At 38.5% G+C, this 25,989-nt stretch overlaps 1 protein-coding gene across 2 annotated transcripts in view; it reads right to left on the minus strand.

Moving 5' to 3' along the window:
• The window catches only part of LOC149164160 (DNA-directed RNA polymerases II, IV and V subunit 8B-like), a 205,398-nt gene that overhangs the window by 30,725 nt on the left and 148,684 nt on the right, over nt 1-25,989 (minus strand). For both annotated transcript variants that reach the window (XM_089431974.1, XM_089431975.1), the window contains exon 3: nt 24,521-24,678. In XM_089431974.1, the coding sequence (XP_089288100.1) occupies nt 24,521-24,678 (158 nt within the window). The remainder of the gene's footprint in view (nt 1-24,520; nt 24,679-25,989) is intronic.

The following is a 25,989-nucleotide window of genomic DNA, read 5'->3' on the forward strand; positions in this document are numbered from 1 at the left end:
GTGGATATTCCATTGGACAATTTTTCACAGCATATGTACAAAAATATATTAGAAAATCCAAAATCTACACTATGAGGGTTTATTTCTCCTTAGATTTCTGAATTTGTTAGTTATTGTTTATTGCATATGCATGCAAATTATAATTATGCAAAAAAATAGAGAACAACAAAATAAAAACTCAAACCACAATTGACACAAGATATATCCTGGGAAACCCTTTTAGGAGAAATCCCAGCTAGAAGATGAAGTCGCTCTGCTCTCTTTCGGATTGACAAATGTTGGGGCTACTTTGTAGAGGGCTATGGATTATGCTTTCAAGGAATTAATTGGAAAAATCATTGAAATTTATCAAGATGACCTTATTGTTTTCTCTAAGGATGGTAAAGCTCATATCAACCATCTAAAGCAGGTTTTTGACAAATGTCGTGAATTTGGTATATCATTAAACCCGACCAAGTCTGTTTTTGGAGTAACTGAAGGGAAATTATTGGGTCATATCATCTCCAAGGATGGCATCAAGATTGATCCTGAAAGAGTTGAGGCTATTCAGCAAATTCCATTGCCTCATAATCTTAAATCATTGCAATCCTTCTTAGGTAAAACAAATTTCCTCAGAAGATTCATTCCAAACTATGTTGAGATTGCTAAACCCATACAATGCCTTCTAAAGAAAGATGCAAAGTTTATTTAGAAAGAGGAGGGTAAGATGGGATTTCAAAATATCAAGGATGCTATAGCCAAAGCTCCTATTTTGGTCAATCCAGATTATTCAAAGGACTTTATTGTTTTTTCATTTTCTTCCGAGGACACTATAACAGGTGATCTATTACAGAAAAACAAAGATGGCCATGAACAACCAATTGCCTTCATGAGCAAATCATTGCAGAATTCAGAGTTGAAATACAACATTATGGAAAAACAAGCTTATGCATTGGTCAAGTCCCTTAAGCATTTTAGAACATATGTGGGCTATTCAAAGATCATTGCATTTGTTCCACACTCAGCTATTAAAGATATATTGACCCAAATTGACTACTTAGGAACTCATGCCAAATGGGTGACTAAGATTCAAGAATATGATCTTGAGATTAAACCAACCAAGCTTGTCAAGGGTCAAGGATTAGCCCAAATGTTGACAGAAAGTAATGAGAAAGCCTTGGAAATGGTTTGCCAAAATGAAGTGGTTGAGCCTTCTATCTCCCCTAAGCTTAGGAAACTGGAAAGGATCGAATGGTATAAGGACATCATTTATTATTTGACAAATTTGACTTGTCCTGATCACTTGGTAGCCCATAAAAGGAGGGCTCTCAGATTAAAGGCATCCAAATATTGTATCTTGAAGGATGGCCTTGGATGGAGAAATCTGGATGGGATAATACTTAGATGCATTGATGAAGATGAATCTAAGAAACTTATCACTGAAATCCATGCATGATTTTGTGGAGGGCACTTTGTAGCAAAAATTACAGCCCACAAGATTTTGCGTGCGAGATATTATTGGCCCACCATTTTTTCATATGTGCATATATTCGTCAGAAGTTGTCAGGAGTGCCAGCTTTTCATAGGAAAGCATAAATTAGCAGCCTTGCCTCTCCAACTTGTTATAGCAGAGGCCCCTTTTCAGCAATGGGGGTTGGATTTTTTTGGCAAATTTTACCAGAATTCTAGCCATGGTCATTCATAGATTTTAACAACAACAAATTACTTCACAAAATGGGTTGAGGCCATTCCAACAAAGCATGCTTTTTTGAAAGTTATTATGGATTTCATTGAAAATCATATCATCACCCGATTTAGTGTTCCAGCGAAGATTACGACTGACAACGCCAAAGCTTTCAGCGCTTCCGAGTTTTCTTCTTTCTACTTCAAGTATGGCATTATTCTATCACATTCTTCAAATTATTATCCCCAAGGAAATGGTCTCACTGAATCAAGCAATAAAAATTTAATCACCATCATTAAGAAGATTGTGGGGGATAATAAGTGATCTTGGGATAGTAAGATCAAGTATGCATTATGGGCCGACAGAATCACAAAGAAGAGGGCTACTAGAAAAAGCCCTTTTGAGCTTGTTTATGGTTTGGAAGTAACTTTGCCTATTCATCTAAAGCTTCCCACTTATCAGCTCCTTCAACATTTTACAGAGGACAAAGATGCAGTACATAAAAGAATAGATCAAATAATGGAACTTGATGAAGCCTGCAGGAACACTTTTGATAACATATGCCAGAGCCAGGCCAAAACAAAGGAAGGATTCGACAAGTCTTCACAGAACAGATCTTTACAGGTTGGTGATATGGTATTATTATGGGATCGCAAAAATGAGAAGCCCGGCAACCATGGAAAGTTTGATAGTCTATGGCTTGGACCGTATATTATCAGAGGGATTGCTGGAGAAAATTCTATCTCAACACTACGGAAGGCGATCCTATGGACCTAGCAGCGAATGGGCAAATGCTAAAGTTGTACTACAAAGATGACATCTAATGCCATGGGGCATCGTTTTGTATAGTATCTCTAACCCTACTCCCTTTCATTTCATGTCATTAGATAGTTTTATCTCACGCATTTATATTGTCTTTTTATTTCAGTTTGTTAGAGTAGATTTTCTATTCTAGTGGTATTTTCTATATATGCATGATGATTTCGATGTTGAATGGATATCTATTTGATAGACTTTTGTTTTCTTGGATGCAGGATTCTGGGATTCTCACGTTACTTCAAGAAAGCAACGTGTTCCTATATGGAGCCAAATGTTGCACTCAATTTGTCAAAGTTCCTACGATGCTGAAAGGCCAAATTTTTCCGAGCAAATCATCTATCAGCAGCTTATATGTCATTCGTAAACCCATTCTGCAAGTTATGTAATGTAAATGATGCTAGTAAGACCATGAAAGTATTTACCAACCTGGGTAAGCCTATTATTTTGGCGAGAGTTTCATCCTAAGAGGTTTTTTGTCTCACTGACTCATGTGGGTTTCTAAACACAGATGGTCGACAGAGTTTTTCCCTCCAGTCTCATCTCAAGGCTAAGGTGGAATTCTTCATCAAAGTCTTAGGTAAATCCTAGTGTTTTAGTTGACTCTGATGTAAAAGCGATTTGGGAATAATTTAAACTATTTGGATAAATTATTTTATTAGAAATCACTTGGTCTACTAGTCCATATTGTGTCACAGATGGGGTATGTGTCTTAAGGGTCTAAGCAAATTATGTATTCCCCCTTTGCTAAGTAACCGGATTCGTCCAAATGGCCTGGCGAACCGGAATCCGGAGTGTCGGATACGATTCGGCCAAAAAACGTGTCCCAAAATAGGATTCGTCGAATCCTATTAGGATTCTTCGAATCCCAAACGTGTCCCGAATTTTGCCAGCGTGTCCCGATTTTTGCCTGCGTGTCCCGATTTCCAGGATTCGTTTCGCCGAAAAGGGACTCCCGCGGGTTAAAAAAGGCCGCATTTCCTCATTTCAGTCACGTTGTTTATCATTTGGCTTGCATTGTTTGAGCTGTTTGCAAGTGGAGAAGGGTTTGGAGCAAGGAGCTAAGGGAGTAGAGCGTTCGGCAAGGAGATTCAAGCACCAGGTAAGTGCATTTCAGCTCCATTTTTTTGCATTTCTTATTCTATTACAGCAGTTTGTATATGATTTTTTGTTTACAAATTTGTGCATGTTTTGTTCATTTCTTTTATAGTATTCATGGCTCAATCAAAGGCAGCAGTTAGGGGGCAAAGGAAGGGCAAGAATGTCTCCATTGGAGATGCCCCTCCTCCCCCAATATCATTAGAGTCTGCTGCAAGTAATGTTGATGGAAGAGGAGGACCAAAAAACAATACTGATAAGTATCCATTGTGGAAATATGTCACAAGAGAGGATGGGACAAGCACCAAGGGAAAGGGAGGAGGCAATGTGCAATGGAGATGCAACTTTTGTCACATTTCTTTCAAAAACACATATTATCGTGTGAAAGCACATTTGTTGCTTTACCAGGTTGTGGGATTGGAGCTTGTAAAGTTGTTTCTTTACAAAAGAGAAAAGAATTGGAAAAGGAGTCCACTGTTGGTATGGAAAATGTGGTTTCAAAATCAAAAAAACCCAAGAATGAAGACCCCCTTCCATTTTTGAGGAAAGCCACCACCAAATTTCCATTTGAGAGTTCTATTTCTACCAGGGGACATGTAGCAAAAAGAAGAGCACTTGGTCCAATGGACAAGATTTTCCAAAATGAGAGACGGGAAGAGCTTGATCTCACCGTTGCCTTCTTCTTCTATCAAAACTTCATATCATTTAATGTTGCACACTCACCTCTATTTATTGAGATGTGCCGAGTTTTAACTCAAAGGGCTCCAGCAGGGTATGTACCTCTTGGGTCAGAGAAGCTGAGAACCACATTGTTGACGAAGGCAAAAAAAGAGGTGCAAAAAATGCTTGAGCCTATTGTAGCATCATGGCCAACATTTGGGGTTAGCATTGTTTTTTATGGATGGACAGATCCAGCACGACACCCAATCATCAACTTCATGGTGTCTTCCTTGAGTGGTCCAATTTTCATGAAAGCAGTGGATACACTTGGAGAATACAAGGATGCACAATTTATTGGTAAGTTATTTATTAAAGTTATTGAAAATGTAGGTGTTGATTCTTGTGTGCAAATCATTATAGATAATGCACTTGTTTGCAAGGCTGCTGGCATGATTGTGGAAGCTAAATATCCACAAGTGTTTTGGACACCTTGCATTGTCCATTCATTGAACTTAGCACTGAAATCCATTGCTTCTGATGTGCTTTGGATTGGAAGCATTATTGAGGATGCAAGAAATATTCGTAACTTTGTGCAAAATCATACACCAATCTATCATTGTTGAAGATTGTTGATACACGGTTTGCCTCTTCATTCATGATGTTGAAGAGGTTGACGGAGGTCAAGACCGCTCTTGGGTCCATGGTTATTTCTGAGTTTTGTTCTTTTTGGAGAAAGGCAGATCAGGGAGCCTCTAAAAAAGTGAAGGACACAGTGCTAGATGATGCTTGGTGGGAGAGGGTAGATCTAATTATTCGGATCATGGACCCTATCATTTCTTTGCTTCGATTTGCAAATACAGACAAACCCATCCTAGGAGAGGTTTATGAGGGATGGGATTCCATGATTGAGTCTGTGAGGAGCATTATTCTACAAAGTGAGTGCCTTGAGTATGAGACATCACCAGAGGCCTTCTGTGATACTATACAGAATATTTTTGTCAGCAGATGGGACAAGAATTGTACACCTTTACATTGTTTGGCTCACTCATTGAACCCCAAATACTACAGCCATGAGTGACTGAATGGTGGACCTTCCCACAGATTCCCTCCTCACATGGATGGTGAAATCTCACAAGGGAGGAAAAAGGCATTCAGGCGGATTTTTTAGGATACTGCATTGCTTGATGAGGTGGAGGATGCCTTTGTAGAGTTTTCCACTGGCAGTGGTCGATTTGGAGGTTATGATGTGATTAGAGATAGGGGGGCTAAGAAGCCCTATTCTTGGTGGGCAAATCATGGAGCAACAAGCCCTCCTCTTCAGCAATTAGCCATGAGGCTCCTCTCTTAGGTGACTTCTTCCTCTTGTTGCAAGAGGAATTGGAGCACATATGGGAATTTGTATAGTGTGAAGAAGAGCAGGCTTGAGCAGTCCAGGGCAGAGACAATGGTGTATGTGCACACCTTCGTCTTATTTACAGGCAGAGGGAAGAGTGGTTGAGGGGAAAGACAAAGATGTGGGATGTCTTTCCTGATGATATGGGTCTAGACACCAGTGTTGAGTTGGCATTGGCCAACATGGATCTCAATGATCCAGTGCTAGAGCCTGTTAGATTTGATGACTTAGAGGGGTCATCCTCCACAGCAGCACATGCAGAGGCGACTATGGATACAAGGGAGGAGGAGGATGTAGAGGAGAGCAGTGGGGACCACGATGATGAGGACATTGATGTTGATGATAAGGATTGATGCCTTGAGGCTTGTATACCTGTAGTTGTTTTATATTTTCTATTTCCATTTTCCATTGGCATTGCACCAGCACTACCTATGTAACACATTTTGATTTGATGACTTAATGAGAAAACTACAGTTGTCAGTGTGTTTATCTTACTATCTTGTAGTTGTAAGTTGTCTTTCAGTTATGAATTATGAATCATGATTTATGTGACCACTGACATGTATTTGAATTTTGTATGTACTATGCATGCTATAGATGAAGATCTATGTTTGAAATCAATAAATTTGTATCATTAATTAAAATTTGTGTAAGAAATATCTAATTTTTAATATATATATATATATATATATATATATATTATAATATATATATATATATATATATAGATAGATAGATATATATATATATATAGCGAATCCTACGTGTCCTGTTTCAGGGGGTCAATGTGTCCGAATCCAATACTACGAATCCCGAATCCCCGTGTCAGGTGACTTAGCCCTTTTGAGGGTTGAAAAATAATTAAATCCCCTCGTCTATAAATTAATTAATTTTTCTGGCAAAATAAAATTAAATGTTAAGCCAGAAAATTAATTAATTAGAGTCAATTAAAATGTCTTAGTAAAAATAATTCTCCAAGTGGAAAAATTCGTGAGTTTAAAAGAAATCACTTTCTAGAGGTCCTCCACCAAGGGAATATTGTATATTTCAAGAAAATTTGGACCTTTGGAACTTGGTGGTTAAGTCAAAGTCAATTTTTTTAGGAAATTAACTCAAAATAATTAATTTTGAACTAAAAAAAATGGGGATCAAAAGAAAAATTCGAATTTTCCTCAAAAATAATTATTTCAATGACTAAAATTAAAAGATGATCAAGTATTATTTGACAACCAAGATTATTTTAACAAGGATCAAAGAAACTAGCAATTATTTTTCACTTGGAAGATTTATCTATAAATTACAAAGTCATTTGTCTCTAGCCATTTGATTTTTGGCTAAAAAATTGTTGCTAAAGCATTTGTGTAAACTATTGTCCTGCCAGGAACTATTTTTTTTATCATAATAAAGACTTTGGGGTGCAACTCGAGGTGTCTATGTTCATTGATTTGTGGTATGTACTGACTACAAGCTTCCTATGTTGTGCTAATATATGATTATTTTGAGATAAATACATAGTGTTTGCAGGTACTTCAGTCCTTGGTCTCCAAGTTCACAAACTGTGGGCAAGGATCATTTTCTTTGGATCTTGAATATTTATGTGGTGGATTAAATCTTCACTAAGGCTATAGTGTGCATGGGATTTATGAAGCGTGTTTAGCCATTTATCAAAGAAAAAACCAATAAAAATAATTTTCTCAAAAATTTAAATTTTCAAAACCCTTGTATATTTGTAGATTTTGTAAATATAATTTGTAAATTATTTTTGCTAACTTGGGTTTTGGGGTTTTAAGAGATTTTGTATATATTTGGGGTTTGGGTGTTTTATTTTCATTTTTGTAAGTTGAATCAAAAAATCAAGCTGAAGCAGAGCTAGATCTAGGCCCTTGAGGGTAAGATCTAGTCTCTAGAAAATTTTGCAGGGTTATCCATTGAAGATTTTGTAGCAAAATTCAGATCTAGAGGAGAAATTTTTTTCTAAAGCACATGTTTCACTTTTCAGGCCTCTCGGGCCCAAATCTAGTCCTCCTAGGGCCAGTGTCTCCCTTCCTTGGCCTGCATCAGCCTTCCTTAACCTTTGCATCATCTATTTTGCCCTTTTAGGGCAAGTTGTAACCTTTAGAGGATAGCATCTCCCCTTCTAGGCCCAACGTTGGGGCCTTAAAGCCTTTAAAGGTCTAGTCGTGGGCCCTAGGCCACACGGTTACCTTTCCTTGACCCTAATCGCTGCCCTTGATGGCTTGCCATGGGATTTCAAGCCTCTAACCCTAGTCGTTTTTGCCCCAAAAAACCCCAGCGCCCAGCCTTTGGTGTCTCTCCTCCAACAACGTTGCCTCTTTTTCGCCCCTAATATGTCATCCTAGCCTCCTTAGCCCTCAACGCTAGCCTTGGTAGGCCTAGCGTTGGCTTTCCTTGGTCTATTTTGCCCTAGTTTACCCTAGATCCATATCTTAATTTTCAAAATTGATTCCTTGGTGGTTTTGCAGGAGAAAGTTGCTCAAAAAATTGTGTTTTCAAATACAAGATCATTGGAGGAATTTTGGGCTCATCAGGCAAGTTGATCTTCAAAGCCTTGGGCATAGGGTTTGCTCTCAAAACTCTTATTTTGCCTCTGTTTTACTTTATCAGTGAATTTTGGTCACTTAGCATTTTAGATCTAGCCTAGATCTGATTTTCTATTTGCTGGAATTTACTGCATAAATTATTGAATCAAGTTTGAAATTTTTCTGAATCACACATCTAAAAAATGCTCAAAAAATGATTTTTTTCAAGTTTGGTGAAATTTTACTATTTTTCGGCATATTGGGCATTGGTTGTAGCATCTTTAGCTTGCTGATCTGTTAGTTTATTTACCTTTGTAATAACTTGTTTCAGATCTGATATATCACTGAATACATCATCATAAAGTGGGTTAAACACATAAATTTACTTTTGCTGGTCATTAGAAAATTTTATGCTTTACATGTTGGGTAAAATCTATGATCTAAAGTGACTTTCTTGTTGTTGTCATAACACTAAGTGCTGAAATTTTCTGAAGTTACTGCTAATTTGTTTATTGAGATTTAAGTTTTTAACACTTGCTTGTCTCATTCTAAGTTCTACAAAAATTTATGAATTTTGCACTAAAAACACTCCTACACTTAAGCTCTAAAGCTTTGGCCTTATGGGATCTAATTGACATTTTGACATTGTTAAGGAACCATTGGATAATTGTCATAATGATAAGAGGCTTTGATATCTTGGTTGTTTATCTTAAGCACTTGGCATCTTAAGTTTCATTGGTTATTTGCCATTTTCTAAGCATCTTGTGGAATATTGTTGAATATTGGCACTTGTATCTTTAAGTATTTGTCTTGTTTAAGATTGTTATCTCATCATTGTTAAGTACTCTTACTATAAGAAAATTCACATTAAGTACTTAAATAACATAAACCAATCTTAACTCAAAATAAGTTCACTTAATCTATCTTGCATAAGCATTCTAGGATCTAACCTGCATTAAGAACTTACCTCCTAGCATAAGCTAGATTGATAGACTCTTAGGGCACCCCTTTTCCAATTAGCTTAGGGATTCAACTCTTCTTAGTGGTTAACACAGTGACCTTGCAGTTGTCAGAGCCACAGTCTCTGCAATGCTGGAGGTACTGGGTGAGTGGAACACAGGGGGAGGTATTGTTAATCAAACCACTGCCTTCTTCCAGTTGGCTTCCATTTCACAACCTACTTTGAAAAATGTTTCTCAAAACAGTTAAGAGAGAGGTTTTATTTAGATTAGGCATTTAATCTAAAATTTATCAACATTCTTGCATCACACATAGATTCTAGGATTTGCACATCATATAGGTTAGTCGATCATTTAAGCAGTGGATGTCCAGCTGGTTACTTGGCAATAATTCACTTTAAGCAAGAATTGTGACTACATAATGCAGTGGTCTCATACTTGAAATCTGATGTAATCGTTGATCTTGCTAAAATTCTACCAAGTAGCTAGGCCACTCATCCATGTCTCCCAAACAAGTTGGTTCCCAACTTCTTTTCCTTCACTTCATTTCCATAGGGACTAGCCCTCACGGTCTGTTGTTGGGAGACAGTTAGAACAGAGTGGCGGGGATCAGAGTGATAGCGCTAGCCCTGAGCAGTTGTCGCAGTGCCTGTACAATGCGGGCAACAACAGGTTGAAAATGTAATTATCTTATGTAAAAAATATTTTAGTGCATGGTCCCTCATACTTAGACACAATGGCTAAAATATTAGACAGTGGAAAAATTGTTAATCCACTCGAGTGTAATTAATTAAATTTTCTCGCAAAAATAAATTAAAATCCTAAGCCAAAAAAGTAATTAATTATAGTCAAAATTAAAGTCGTAGAGAAATTAAATTCACCAAGTGGAAAAATTCGTGGGTATCAAAAAAAAATAAAATTGGAGGTCCCCCACCAAGAGAATATTGGAAATTTCAAAAAAATTGCACCCTTGGACCTTGGTGGTTAAGTCAAAGTCAATTTTTTAAGAAAATTAACTCAAAATAATTAATTTAATTTTGAGCTAATAAAAAATGAGTTAAATAAGAAATTCGAAAATTCCTCAAAAATAAGTATTTTCAATGGTGGAGATTAAAAGATGATCAAATATTTTTCGACGGTCGAGATTATTTTGACGAAGATCAAGCCAACTAGCCATTATTTTTCCACTTGGAGGATTTGTCTATAAATTAAGAGTCATTTGTGTCTCAATCCATCTGATGTTTGGCTAAGAAATTTCTACAAAAAAACTGATGTAGCGCTATTGTCCCGCTGAGAACGTTTTTTGAATCATAATAAAGACTTTGGAATGGAGTTCATGGTGTTTATTGTCCACTGATTTGTGGTACGTGCTGGGTACGGCTATTCTTATATTGTGCTTAAAATTTTAAACATTTGTTTATTCATTAGATGTTGATAAGAACATTCTATTGGTAGATTTTGGGTCTATCTTAGGTGATCTGATTCGCCATATGTCTAACAAGCTTTTGTGAAGAAATATATAGTGTTTGCAGGTTCTCTAGTCCTTGGGTTGCAAGTTCACAAACTGTGGAAGTAGGCTGACTTTGTTTGGACTTCAAATATTTTCATGGTTTATCTAACTTTGCTAAAGTTGTAGCTCGCATTTATTTTCCAAAGTATCCTTAGCCATTCATCGAAAAATCTCTAAAAACATTATTTCTCAAAAAAAAAATTAATAACGTTGTACACTGGTACATTTGTAAATAGATTTGTATAATATCTTTTGTAAATTATTTTCTCTAGCTGGCGTTTTGGGGTTTTGAGATTTTTGTATATATTGGGGTTTTGGGTATTTGTGAATTCATTTTTGCAGGTGTGATCAAGCAAGAAGAGATGGATTAGAGCTAGATCTAGGCGCTTGAAAGTAAGATCTAGCCTCTAAATTTTTTTGCAGGGCCAGCCACTGAAGAATTTGTAGCACAACTGAAGATTCGAAGCAAATAAATTTGTTTAGAGCTGGGGTTTCAAGTTTTAGGGCCTCCAAGCCCTGATCTACCCTCTCCAAGGCCAGCGTCTTCCTCCTCGAGCCCTGCGTCAGCCCTTCTAGCCTCTCGGAGGCTGGTCGTAGCCCCTAAGGGCCTTGACTTACCCTCTTTCCCTTGGTCATAGGCCTCGTGGGCCTCCCCTAGCCCTCGGCCCTCCTCCTCTACTTTCGCACTCCCTTCTACTCTATGTCCAACCTCCCAGCCTCCTCCTTATCCCTTTGCTCTCCCTCCTCAACCCTCTTCTCTTCTCGGCCTCCCCTCTAGGCTCAACCGCAACCTCATTTGAGGCTTTAACCCTTAGCTGCAGCCCCTTCAGGGATTGCAGTAGGCCTTTAGGGCCCTTTTTCCCTTGGTCGTGACCCTTGTGGGGCCCACGACAACCCTGTAGGGCTCTTATGCTAAGACGCCAAGGCTTCTTGGAATTTATCCTCCTCCTAAGCCATCTTCCCCTCAACACTAGCCCTACTGGGCCTAGCGATGCCCTCTCTTGGCCCTAATTTGCCCTCTCTTCCATCTTTGTGGGTAAGTTTGATTTTGGGACTGAATACTTGGTGTGTTTTGCAGAGAAATTGGTTCAAAATTTGTATTTTCAAGTGGCATAATCATTGGAGAAGTTTTGGCATTTTGGGCAAGTGAGCTACAAGGCCTTGGGCCTAGGGTTTGCTCTCTAAACCCTCACTTTATCACTGTTTTGCTACAGCGCTCATATTCATTTTATAACAGTGAATTAAAAGTTCTAAAATCACATCTAAGTGGTCTAAACTCCTTAATAATTTCACAGTTAAATTTTGCTAGTGTTTTGGCTATTTGGGCATTAATGTTTTTGGCTTGAATCTGCATTTCTAGTGGCTGATGTCTCTGCATAAAAGGCATAATCAGATCTGATATTTTCTTAATATAACATCTTAAGAGGGTCAAAGGTTCATAAATTTACATTGGCAGGGTTGTTTTATCAATTGGAAAGTCATTAGGTTGTTCATTGGTTATTTTTAGTTTTATATGCTTGTTAATTCCTTGATTTGAAGTGATATACATGTGGCTGTCCTATACATCATTAGAAGTGGTTTTTCATGATCAAGTTGACTTGTTATGGTTTATGTTATTGAAGACTAGCATTTACTTGTCTTGTGTTAGATCAAAATCTCGTCCATTTGGCACTAAAATCACTCACACATCATAACTCTAATCTTGTGGAATTGTTTAAGTTACTTTGTGCATTGAAGTTTCATTGATTCAATTGGTTTATTATCTAATTGAAGCATTGTTGTGAAATCATTGAAAGTTCAATATCATAATTTTAAGAAGCTTTGATATCTTTGTTGTCTATCTTAAGCACTTGGCATCTTAAGTTTCATTGGTTATCATTCTAAGTGAGCATCTCTTAACAATCATTGGCATATCTTAAATGGTCTCAAGTAATCATTGTTGAATTAGATATTTGTTCAAAGCATCTTGTGCATTGATCCATTGTTTAATATTTACACTTGTATCATTAAGCACTTGTCTTGTTTTAAGATTGTCTTTCAATTCATTATCAAGTACTCTTGTTATAAGGAAATTAACATTAAGTACATAAAGAACATAAACAATCTTAAATCAATACCCACTCACCCATCTCATTGCATAAGCATCCTAGGCTTAGCTTGCACTAATAATTTACCTCCAAGCATAAGCTTGGTTGATAGATGTCTAAGGCCACTCTTTCTCACCTAGCTTGAGGGATTCAGCACCTTTCTAGTGGTTAACACAATGACCTTGTAATCGTCAAAGCCACAGTCTCTGCAACACCGAAGGCACTGGATGGTTGGAACACAGGGAGAGGTATTGTTAATCAAGCCTCTGCATGCTTCCTGTTGGCTCTCATCCCACAACCTACTCTAAAGACTGATCCCAAAACAGTTAAGAGGAAGGTTCCATTTAGATTAGGCATATAATTTAAAAGTAACCAAGATCTTTGCATTACACCTAGATCATAGGATTTTCACAGCATATAGGTTGATAAGTCATTCATGAAACGGTTGTCCATCCAGTTACTTAGTCCTAAATTTGTAATAAGAAAGAGTTTCGACTCCATAAGGCACTGGTCTCATTTTTAAATCTAATCAAATCCTTGAATCTTGATAAATTAACCAAGTAGCTAGGCCACTCAACTGTGTCTTCGGGACAAGTTGGTTCCCAGCTTGTCTTTCATCATCTCACTTCCATAGGGACTACCCCCCATAGCCTGTTGTTGGGAGACCACTAGAACGGAGTGAGCGGGGATCAGAGTGACAGCCCCCGCCCTGAGTCTTTGTTGCGGTGCATGTACAATCTGAGCAACAACATACAACAACTAGCAGTGCCCAGGATTCCCAATGTGAGCAAGAATTTAGTACCTTCAAATCCCTGCCAGATACATACAGAAGCTTCCTTTCCTGAGACTATTCACCCTTCTGAAGACAATTAAATTCCCAGTGGAAGGATGGAAACTACATTAGTTGTGTCACCAGTTTTCCCTACACATTCTAGAATATCTCCAACCTGTGAGACAACCATCCAGGCAGCTTTAGAATTTGCAAACACTTCACCCATTTCTTTTCATGCTATTGGAAACCCTACAAACATGCCTCTTGTAGTCATCAAGGTTTCCTTTCCTTCTTTTAACTCTAGTGCCACACATCCAAAAGGTAAAGTGCAGTCCCCCAAGGAATTTGACCCAGCTTAACACAAAGGTTCACTTGGATTCTTGGGACACATGCCTCAGAAATTTTATTTATCTGATTTGATGGCTGATGCTCCAAATATACTAGGAAGCTAATTGGGTTCTCCATTTTTAATGTTAGATAATATTCAATTTCTTTGTTCCCTAGAAAATCACTTGCTTAGATGCTGACAAGATGTTGGACAACAATATTCTAACCTCCAGATGGAAAACAACTTGCATCCACAACAATTAAACATGGTAGCATAGATATAAATGGATCTTGTTGACCACTGTGTCAATGACCCCATAGCATTGCACCCCTTTTTTCGCAAAATGGATCTATCATGTTCAAGTGCTCGCAGCATTCAGATTTTATCATGAGTCGACAGTTTGTTAAAGATGTAAACCCCTTCTGCATGGTTATAATATACACGATCTTAGTAAGACCATCATGTATATAACAACCTAGGTAAGCATCGTATTTTGGTGATGATTTCTATCCTTTTTATCTCACTGATTTATCAGTCTCTAGACACAAATGATCGGCAAAGTTTATCCCTCCAACCTCACCCCAAAGCTAGGGTGGATTTTGTCATCAAGATATTAGGTGAGTCTTAGTGTTTTTTATCGAATCCTTGTAAAAGTAATTTGGGAATAATCTTAGTTAATTGGCTAGATTAATTTATTACAAATTACTTAGTCCACTAGATCATATTTTGAGTCACAAAATTGGGTAGATGTTTGAGGGTCTTGTAACGAACGGGTGTTCCCCCTTCATGTATTAAATTGTAATATCTTGATGTGAAAAATATTTAGTCCATGGTCCCTCATAATTAGATACCATGGCTAAATATTAGAGGGTTGGAAAAGTTATTAATCTCCTCATAAGTCGATTAATTAAATTTTCAGGCAAAAATTAAATTAAAATCTTAAGCCAAAAATTTAATCAATTTTATGTCATAGGTAAAATTAAATTCTCCAAAGGTGAAATTCGTGGGTTTTAAAAAAATAATTTTTGGAGGTCCCTAGCCAAAGGAAAATTGAAGAAATCAAAAAATTTTGGACCCTTGGACCTTGGTGGTTAAGTCAAAGTCAATTTTTTGAGGAAATTAACTCAAAATAATTAATTAAAAATCAATTAAATGAAAAATTCGATTTTTCCTCAAAAAATAAAAAATTTCGATGATAACGATTAAAGATTAATTAAATTTTTATGAATGGTCCAAATTAATTTGACAGGGATCAGGCCAACTAGCCGTTGGATAATTTATCTATAAATTAGATGTCGGTGTCAATCTATTTTTCATCCGATCTTTGAATCGTGTACTAAGCTCTCAAGCTCTCTTGTCTATTTTCTAGAATAAATGTAAAAGTCTTTGGGGTTTCAACTTGCGGTCGTGTTCCTCTTCATGAATCTATTGGTAACATTATTTTAATTTATGTTTAATATTATGTGAAAACTATCAATCAATCGCTCTCTTAGAATAATCTCAATACAGGTATCTTATTCAGTTTGTTGGATCTAGAGTAACATTTTTAATTTTGATTGAATTAACAGGTATCTCTATTTCTTCATAACTTTATTGTTAGCAAGTATCTCTATTTCTTCACAATTTTATTGTTATTCTATTTCTCTACTTGGTTTGATGATTGATTTAGTGTTTGCGGAAGATCTCTTAGGTTTTCATCGAGATTTTGGGGATTGTCCTTGTTTGGACTAGCCAACTCTCAACACATATTTTCTGAAGAGCCTACCTCATCATAACTTTAGATTTATCTAAAGATTAAATTTTTATGAATGAAGTTTTTGGGTTAGTACCTCTCTCAAAAACCAAAATCTTTTAAATATTTTGTGGAAAAATTGATAGATCTGGCTAGTAAAAACCTTAGATCTTAAGATTTGGGAGCGGAGTTGGACTCATACTCCTCAGCTCTGATAGATCTGCAACTCTTGTGCATAGATCTGTAGATATTTTGTATGGATCTGAAGATTTTTCTAACTTGGGTTTCCGGGTTTTGTTTAGTTTTTGAATATATCGAGATCTGGGTATTTTCGTTTTCCATTTTTCAGGTGTTGATCTGAAGGATTTTTCAAGGAAATTTTTCAAGATCCGAGACAGATCTAGGCCCTAGAGGGCAAGATCTTGTCTCATAAATAATTTGTGCAGGAAAGAATTTTAAATCTGGATTTGTTCATAAAATTTCTCTGAGATCATTAAAATAAATTTCTGGGAAAAAAATTGAAGTTTTCATAAATTTTTGGGCCTCACCCTCTGCATTTTTCCCTCAGCTCGCTGCTTTCTCCTCATCCTCTACAATTTCGCTACCAGTTTTCTCTGTGTTCTTTGTTGCTAACCTTCATTACCTCTGCAGCCTTCTTTCCCTTTGCTGCTGCGTTTTTTTGTTGATTTGAGGTAGCATCAGATGTGCTCTAGCCACAAAATTTGGTGGAGAGGTTGGGGCACATGAGATCTCCAATACCTAGAAAGGGTTTGGGCAGATTCTAAACAGATCAAGAGATATTAAAATAATTAATATTTTTAATGGAGTCCCTAAGCTAAACTTAGGGAAAATAAAATATTAATGTGTATTAATATGAATCTGTGTTAAAGTGGTCCAAAAGACATGGATCAAGCCAGATCTAATCTTAGTCGTTGATTAGGGACTTAATCTCGGCCGTTGAGATGTCAACAGAAAAAGTGTAAGAGGAGGCTTGAGGGTCACTTGGAGAATTACACCAGATGATCAGTCATTCTATTCTCTAGAGCGGGGTTTGCTAAGAGAGATAGAATTAATGATCAAGAGAGCAGCTGAGGGGCATTGAGTACAGAGAAGACAGAGATTGTGTCGGGAGAGCATCGCAACAACCAAGGAGGGTGACGCAGAGCCATCAAGGGGTCACACAGGGCCACGCAAAGGCAACCAAGTGCTGCGCAGACCACTAGAGGGGCCAGCGCAGTTGACGCAGGGCCTCCTGCGGCTAACGCAGGGAACGTGAGACAAAGAGGGGCTGACGCAATCCAGATTGGGCAGATGTTGGGGTTGCAGGAGTAGTTTTGTGCTGAGGAGTTGCCGGAAGGATTTTCTAGGGTTTCAGCCAGGAGATTTCTCTCAAACTGTGAGGTATAGCTGCTAAGGAAATTCTCTATTGGGTAGGCCAGTTTTGGCACCCAAATTGTACTTTGATATTGCTTAATAAGAAAACCCTCAGATAGCTGCACCGGTTTTCCCGCATTGGGTTTTTCCGGGGACATTGGTCCAAAAATAATGGTGTCATGTGGTGTGTTTGTTCTTGTTTCTTTTAGTTGCTGATTTGTAATATGTTGAGCATGCACTGGTGTTTATTTTCAGTATTTACTTTGTAAATAACTTGTTAAAGAATAATAACAAGTAGGTAGGAATAAATCCGAAAAAGTGCACGAAGGGTTTCTAAACTAAGTAAAGTTAGAAACTTCAACATGGTATCGGAGCCAGGGTGCAGATCACAGGAGGACTAAAAGACATCAGCCGAGCGGAGCAATAGCAGCAGAAAACAGTTGTCCCGAGGTGACAGAAGTTGTTTCTAGCAGCACAAAAGCCAAGAAGTGTGACGCAGAGCCAGCCAGAGCCACGCAGAAGAAGTCGAAAGTTGCGCAAAGCCTCAGAGAGGCCAGCGTTGCTGACACAAAGGGCCAGAGGGTTGACGCAGGGCATCCTAGGGCTGACGAAGACCCATCTGAGGTAACGCAAAGCCAACGTGAGGCAGAGAGGGTCTGACGCAGTTCTCAGAGAGGCAATTGCCAGAGACTAGAAGGTTGCAGAAATATTATAGAGTGGAGCTGGTGAGGTACTATAGTCAAAACAATACCTGACAGAGCAGGGCCAGAGGAGTTGTTACCGAGGGTTTCTAGTCGAGGAACTTGGATCAATAGTGTAGTTGCACAAGACAATCAGAGTAGGGGGCATCTCGACAAGCAGCAAAAGGATTTCCAGGAGGGAAATTTGGACTCAAAAGGAGTCTAGAAGAGAACTTCTAGATGAGAAGTAGAGACTCGGAGGAGTCGAACAGAGAGCTTCCACGAGGGAAGTAGAGGAGCGTCATGGCACTACACAGGGTAAGAGACCAAGATAGACTAGACGGAGCATCGAACTTCGCAGTTTTGAAGGTTAGAATCTTATCAGTGCTTGACAGGAATCGTGTCAAGAACTTTGCCTTGAAGGTTATAACTATCCCAGTCGACCCTAATGATAACAACAAGTACGAAGAGGCGATGGCGAGGGCCAAGTGCATTATCCTTGACGGGGTCAAGGATCATGTGGTACCACATATAGCCGAGAAGGAAACGACAATTGAGATGTGGGAGGCTCTCAAGAACCTGCACCAGCATACTTCTGTGCAGAGAAGAATGTTGCTCGAGAACCAGATGAGGTCATATCAGATGAAGAAGGGTCAATCGATTGACACCTTCCTCGGAGGACTGAATGAAACCCGAGACTAGTTGACTGCTATAGGAGCGACATCGGATCGGAAGCTTATGGTGAAGACAGCCCTGAATGTTGTCTCAAAAGATTGGGAAGTGTTTGTCCAGACTGACTCCAGAGTATCCTGGGTAGAGGGACTCTCCCACCTTGGGACGAGATGTGGTCAGCTCTTCACCAGGGAGAGATCAGACGGCAGTCAAAGACAGGTAGCAGCAGCAAAGGGATCAGAGTTCAGCAGGAGGAGGAGGATGTGGCCCTAGCATCTGAGGGAAGGCAGGAGAAGCGGAAGAAGAAAGATCTCTCTAAGATCAAGTGCTTCCACTGTGGCGAGGTGGGTCATTATGCGACCCAGTGTCCAAGGAAGAGTAGTAAGGCAGAGTCTTCCAAGACTAAGGCAGCGCCAGCACAGGCAGAGAAGGAAGTTTTGACAAACGATAATTGTGCCATGAGTGCACTTGCGCAACTTGAGAAGAAGTGGGGAGACATCGAGCTGTAGTCAGGCGGACTACAAGCGATGAGGGGCAAGATCCTCAAGCTACCCAGACTCTTGGATTAGACCTTGCTACGGGAGCCCCAATGAGGAGTAGCAGTACTAGCTGAGTGGGTAGAGACGAATGCAGATGGAGCGGCAAAGAGAGCTACAGTGCAGGAGTCCCGGGACAGTGCGAGAAGCACAGGAGTGTTGCACCAGTGCAGGAAGGCACAGAAAGGTGTGCAATGGTGCAAGATGCAGGGAGGTGTTGCAGCAACGCAGAGGTCAGAGAGAGGGAGCACTTGTCAGCGATAGAGGGAGCTTCAGCGTCAGTGGGTGTTTCTAGCCCAACAGGGAGGTTAGTTGGGAGATTAGTTACTTCTCAGTAACTGAGTTGCAGTGCAGTTGTGGGCAGCACGATGCAACATGATGAGAGGAGGTGTAGTGCAGATGCAGTGCTGGGAGGAAGGAACAGCAACAGCACGGATGCAGAGGGAGTTGTAGTGCGGATGCAGTGCTAGGAGAAAGGACCAGCAGTAGCACAGATGCTGAGGAGTCGTCGTACAGATGTAGCAGTCACAATGGCAGAACCATGGGCAGCAGTGCAGAGGATGTTGCGCAGGAAGGCCTAAGCATCAGCACAGGTACCGATGCTGGATGATCAGAGTAATACTCAGTGAGGAGTATTGCTAGAGCACAGTCCTCGCTAAGTGGGAGTGTTGATTTGGGGTAGCATCGGATGTGCTCTAGCCACGAAATTTGGTGGAGAGGTTGGGGCACATGGGATCTCCAATACCCAGAAAGCGTTTGGGCAGATTCTAAACAGATCAGGAGATATTAAAATAATTAATATTTTAATGGAGTCCCTAAGTCTAAACTTAGGGAAAATAAAATATTAATATGAATCTGTGTTAGAGTGGTCCAAAAGACATGGATCAAGCTAGATCTAATCTTAGCCGTTAATTAGGGACTTAATCTCGGTCGTTGAGATGTCAACAGGAAAAGTATAAGAGGAGGCTTGAGGGTCACTTGGAGAATTACACCAGATGATCAGTCATTCTATTCTCTAGAGCGAGGTTTGCTAAGAGAGATAAAATCAGTGATCGGAAGACCAGCTGAGGGGCATTGAATATAGAGAAAGAGAGAAGGCAAAGATTGTGTCGGGAGAGCAACACAACAAACAAGGAAGGTGACGCAAAGCCAGCAAGGGCTCACGCAGGGCCACGCAGAGGCAGCCAAGTGCTGCGCAAAACACCAAAGGGGCTAGTGCAGCTGACGGAGAGGCTCTCAGAGCTAACGCGAGGCCTCCTGGAGATGACGCAGGCCAAGAAAGGCTGACGTAGGGCCAACATGAGACAGAGACGGGCTGACGCAGTCTAGATTGGGCAGACACTGGGGTTGCAGGAGCAATTTTGTGCTGAGGAGCTACCAGAAGGATTTTCTAGGGTTTCAGCCAAGAGATTTCTCTCAAACTGTGAGGTATAGCTACTAAGGAAATTCTCTGTTGGGTAGGCTAGTTTCGGTACCTAGATTGTACTCTGATATTTCTTAATAAGAAAACCCTCAAATAGCTGCATTGGTTTTCCTGCATTGGGTTTTTCCACGGACATTGGTCCAAAAATAATGGTGTCATGTGGTGTGTTTGTTCTTGTTTCTTTTAGTTGTTGATTTGTAATATGTTGAGCATGCACTGGTGTTTATTTTCAGTATTTACTTTGTAAATAACTTGTTAAAGAATAATAACAAATAGGTAGGAATAAATCAGAAAAAGTGCATGAAGGGTTTCTAAACTAAGTAAATTTTCTATCTTCTTTCTCTGCCTGCGTTAGTTCCCTCTCCTGTGGCCTCCTCATTCCCTCATCCCTGTGTTTTCCTTTCTTCTTCCTCCTCTACCTCGTGTCCTACTGTGTCTTAGATCCTTCCTCATCCTCGCAGTCTTTCTCCCTCTTTCCCGCAGCCTCTTCTTCGGCGTGTCCCTTCCTTCTTCTTCCTGAACTAGCAGTTCTCCTCTTCAATCCCCTCTTCCGTTGCCTGCAATTCCAATGTCCATCCCTACCTTCTCCTATCCTGTGCGTCAGCGTCCTCTCCATCTGCGTACCTACATCGTTCTTCCTCATCGTCGCTCCAACCAGCAAAACTCTCCCTCGACTCCCTTTTCGATTTCCTTTCATATTTTGTTTTTATTTTTCTTTAGGGTTAAAGTTTCAAAACAAAAAGAAATCAATTTTTTTTAATTGCTCTTTTTTATTTTGATTTTGTTTAGGTTTTAAAAAGAAAGATTTACAATTTCAATTTGAAATTTTAGTGTGCCTTTGACGTTTAAAAGGAATTAAATCTAAATCAAATTTCAAGGTTTCAACATTTCGAATTAAAAATTTTATGTGGCCTTTGGCCCATTAAAAATTTAATTAATCAAGCCTTTTGATCCTCACATTTGCCACATTAAAATTTTAATTAAATTTGCCAAACAAATAATATAATTTTTTTAAATCTAAAGTTCTTTTTTGGGGTTCTTTGTTTGGGTTTAGGACTTTAAATCTTTAAAAGGGAAATTTTTGTGGGGTTAAAAAAATTGTATTCTTCTATAGTCAAGGTACATTTAAATTTTTTAAATTATCTCTAAAGTTTGACCATAAGAAAACAAAAAAAATTCTGGATTGGAGCACTCAAGAAAAATCATTTTAATTTTGGAATTTCTTGAAGTGTTTAGCATTTGAATTTCATGGTTCTTCATGGTAATTAATTTTCAAAATTTAAGTGCTCAAGTTTTTTGCATGCTAAATTTCATAATAGACATTGGGTTTTGAACATTTTTGTGCTTGACATATATTGAAATTGCTCGTCGTTTAATTAACTCTAAGTGTGGTTTTAATTACTTGAATTATTGGATATTTATTGCATATTAAAATTTTGATAATTTTTCAAGCAATTGTTAAGTACTCTTTCATGGAATTGTGGTAAATTGCATATCTTTTGTTTCCTAAACTAAGTATTTTAGCATCTATATAATTGGCATTTATCTTGAAGGTGATATTGAAGATTTACGAAGAAATTTTTGTTCTCTTTGAGCTATAATTGCATTGGGAGGAATTTAAATAAATTGAAGTGATAAGCTTGTGATTTAATTGGGCATTATATTGTGATATTGCTGAGAAGTTTATCTTTCAGTCTAGTGAAGTGAATATTCATTTTGCGATTAAGGGCTTTGACATATAACTCATAAATCAATCGCGACATAAGCCCTTTCAACCCTTGAATCTAGCTTCATCTCGCTCTGTCTTCTAATCACCTCGTGCATTTGCATATTAAGTTAGTCCTGCATAATTAAAATTTACTTCCAAGCATCAGCTTGGTCGATAGAAAGATAGGTATTGATCCATCTTTGTTTGAGAAGCCTGGTTTTAATAGCACTTAAAACGGGGACCTTGCAGTCATTAGAGCCACAGCATCGAAGGCACCGGGTATGTTAGATCTTCAAGAAAGGTATCGTTAATCACGCCTTAGTGTGCTTCACCTTCTTTTCTCTCTGCCATTTACTACGAAATCAGGCTCAATATAAAAAGGATTGAAGGGTTAAAACTTAGGCATTTAGCTAAAATTAACCAATATTCTTGCTTCTCACATTAGTTTTAGGATCTGCATTTCATATAAGATAGTTATTCCTCCAAGCAGCAATTGCTTGTCAATTACTTGGTCCTAAATTTCCTAGCAAAATAGTTGACTCCATAAGGCACTGATATCAATCGTCTAAATCTAATCGAATCCTATAAGTCTTGCTAAATCTAAATCAAGTACTTGGTCGCTTAACTGTGTCTCCTGAATTGGTTGGTTCCCAACTAATTCTCCTTCATTGCATTTCCGTAGGGTTTACCCCCCCCTTAGTTTACTATTGGGAGACAGCTTAAACAGAGAGATTGGGGATCAGAGTGACAGCGCCCGATTTGAGCTGTTGCCGCAGTGCCTAGACATTCTGTGTGACAACAAATCCTTCAAAGTTGAAGATATTAAGCTCCTCAATAAGGGTTATCTATGTTTTCCAGTCAGAACGAATGTCATGGAAACGTTTTCCTCACTGGTGCACATAATGATAGATATACTTGATCATATCATTATTAAAACAGGTCTTGCAAATCTGGCATCTATCGTTCAAAACTTTAAACCTTCTATGTTGAACAAAATCTTACGACACAGAGAAAACGGGATGGAGTGGCCACTTTGGTGGCTGTCCGCAATCCCAAAAGACATTTGGAGCCAGTTCAACCGACGGGTGGTGAATTTGAATTTTGGACATTGTACAAATTGCTTATGCTGACCACATCATCCTCGACAAAACTGATATGGTTGGTGAAGCACTGGCACAAATCTATTGCCACAGATCAAGCAAACCAATGACTTGACTGGTGTTAGGTATCACATGTTTGTAGTTGTTATTATTGATCATTGCATGATCTACACCTGGTGGAGCGGCCTTTTGCTGCAACATCGAGATCATGCACCACATTTGCAATGCTACCAGCTGTACTTTTTCATTTTTATTTCTGTTAAACTCCAACTGGACCATTGGAAAGATGGTTCTTTATTGGTCTATGCTTCCTCTCATATTCTCCTTGGTGTTAATGGCAAATGCCGCCATGGATGATAGGGATGGTTATGCAGAACAGCTCCAATGGAATATTATTTGTTCAATTTGATTCAGCCAGCACCCAAGGTGTTGCACAAACGCTTTCACCATATGACAGTCTATACCACATCTCCAGATTTGGCTTCAAGGATTTTTCAGCCATCGCACTCTTCCACTGCCTCTTCACCACATGTCCAGCAAGCCTATAGTGAAGATGCCAAGCTGGCTCAAGTCCAAAGCCCTCAAACTATTATGCCTAACCACATTTTCGTGTACATGTTCTTTATAGATGCACACGTCAGTGCCCAGGTATTCAGGGCATAACAGATTATTATTGTTCGCTGTTTTGTCCATTTGGTGACTACTGTTGTTCCTAAATCAGGAAGAAAGAAGGGATGTTTTCAAGTTAAACTGGGAGGATCTCATCTCCATAACAGTGACTCTTCATGAAAGCTAGGTCACTCGTTACTAGGCTTATGAAATATACAGTTTAAGTAAATAAATGCACGTCAATTATAGAGCTCCATGCAAACTTTGTATTCGTTAAGTTTGACTTTTTCCAGATGGATCTTTTGTAAACTTTATATAAAACACTTGCCTAAGGAATGAAAGTAAACCATCTATTCCAATTCTTATTAATTCTGGATTTGTCTCTTGTATTAAGTTTTCTGCATATGGTTTCATTATTGCATGCCAGAGAAGTAACAACATTCAGGATCAAAGTGGTATATATCTCAGCAAGGACTGGCATTTTCAAGAAAGATGTAGATTCTCTTCAGATTAGAACCAAAGCTAAAATGATCTTTCCTCTCCTACGTAGAGAGGGACAACATGTGTAGTCGCACTTTGGGTTCATGATGTGTAATTTTTTATGTGCTTTTTCAAAAAAATAACAATTTTTAATGTTCATATAGCCTCGTGGAGGTTAAAATAATTTCTTTTGTTCTTTCTTTTTCTTCTGTATATGTACTTGATAGAAACATCTTTCTTCTATATATGGACTTGATAGAAACATAACATCTTTCATTGTATAACAAAAATGAATATTCTGGAGATACATATGCAAAGCAATGTACAAAGCCAACAGAAAACATTGCAACAGGGTGTTATGTAGAAAATCTATCACTTACTTGAATAAAATAACCATTGTCTGGAGTACCATCTAGATTAAGAGTAGGTGCCAATGCAACAGCAAATTTTTCTCCCACAGAAACAGGATATACGTCAATATTCACATCTAGAAGCATGTACATGTCAAACTGCTCACTGCGAGCTTCAATTCGAGAGACTGCAAGTGAAGTTATTGCACAGTATAGAATGTTAACAGGAAACATCATTTAAGATGAGAGCGACAACAACATATTTGAAAATATAAAAACATCTGTCCAATATTAGTGCACATTTTGAAAAAGATTTAGTGAAAAAATACTTGAAAATTTTTTTATTCAACAATACCTAGAGCCTAGGTATAAACAAAATATGCTTATAACAGAACAAAGAAAAAAATTAGTGACAGAAAACATTCACTAAATACCAACACAATTGATTAAAAAAAAGTTTAAACTTTAAATAAGACACACCATAGGCCATGAAGTATCCAGCTACCATTGAGAAGATATAATTATTGCTTTACATACAGGACTGGACAAGTTTGCAGTGACAAATTGATAGTCCGCTCGTAGGGTTAAATCTATCTTGCAGGAAATGTGTTACCCCCAGCGTTCCACCCGCGTTTTGGCACGGGAACTTGGAAACACACCCAAAACACGTTTTTGCAGGGGGTGAAATGCCTTTCATGATTTTAAAATGTGTTTCCCCGCGGAAACACGTTTCAGACGCTGTACAGCGCGTTTCCGCACGTGAATTCCAAAATGAGGGCCCAGGTTTGCCTAGAACCCACTAAAAAACAAAAGAAAAACATTTATTCTATGGTTTAATATATTAAAAAAAAAAATTAATAATTTTTTTTTAGAGATTTCTAAGACCCTCTAGGAATAAAAAATTTCTTATAAAAAAGGCTACTCTTTTCATTTCTCCACACTGTTTGAGGCACAAGCAAGAGAGAATTAAGCACACAGAAAGGAAATTGAGAAAGGGCGATTACAGCAAAGGGGATTTTAGCAAGGACAACGTCAGCAATAGAGTATTTGGATTAACAGGTTTGCTACAGCCATACAGTTGCTGTTTTCTGGTGTTTTAGACAGCTACATCCATAGTTTTTGGCTGTATTATAGTGTTTTCCTCGGTTATAGCCATAGTTATTGGCAGCTTTGTGGTGTTTTTAAACAGCTACGGCCATCCTTGTTACTAGTTTATTTATTTTTGTGTTTTTCGACAGCTACAGCCATCCTTGTTGCTGTCTTTTGGTGTTTTGGGAGCTACAACCATAGTTTTTGGCTGTTTTGTAACATTTTTGGGCAGCTACAGTGATCATTGCATTTTGTTTTGTGGTGTATTTTGAGCAACTTCAGATACAGCAAACTTCTCATGGTAAGAAGATAACACTTCAGTTTATTTACTTTTTAGATTTTCCAAGAATATGTTTCCGATTTGCAAGGGTTTTTGAAATTTTCAAGCCTTGCCCCTTAAGGAAATATAC

Source organism: Pinus tabuliformis, chromosome 5_1 (genome assembly GCF_031772625.1).
Source record: "Pinus tabuliformis cultivar Carrire ecotype Pingquan chromosome 5_1, CPIR1, whole genome shotgun sequence".
NCBI classification, from domain to species: domain Eukaryota; kingdom Viridiplantae; phylum Streptophyta; class Pinopsida; order Pinales; family Pinaceae; genus Pinus; species Pinus tabuliformis.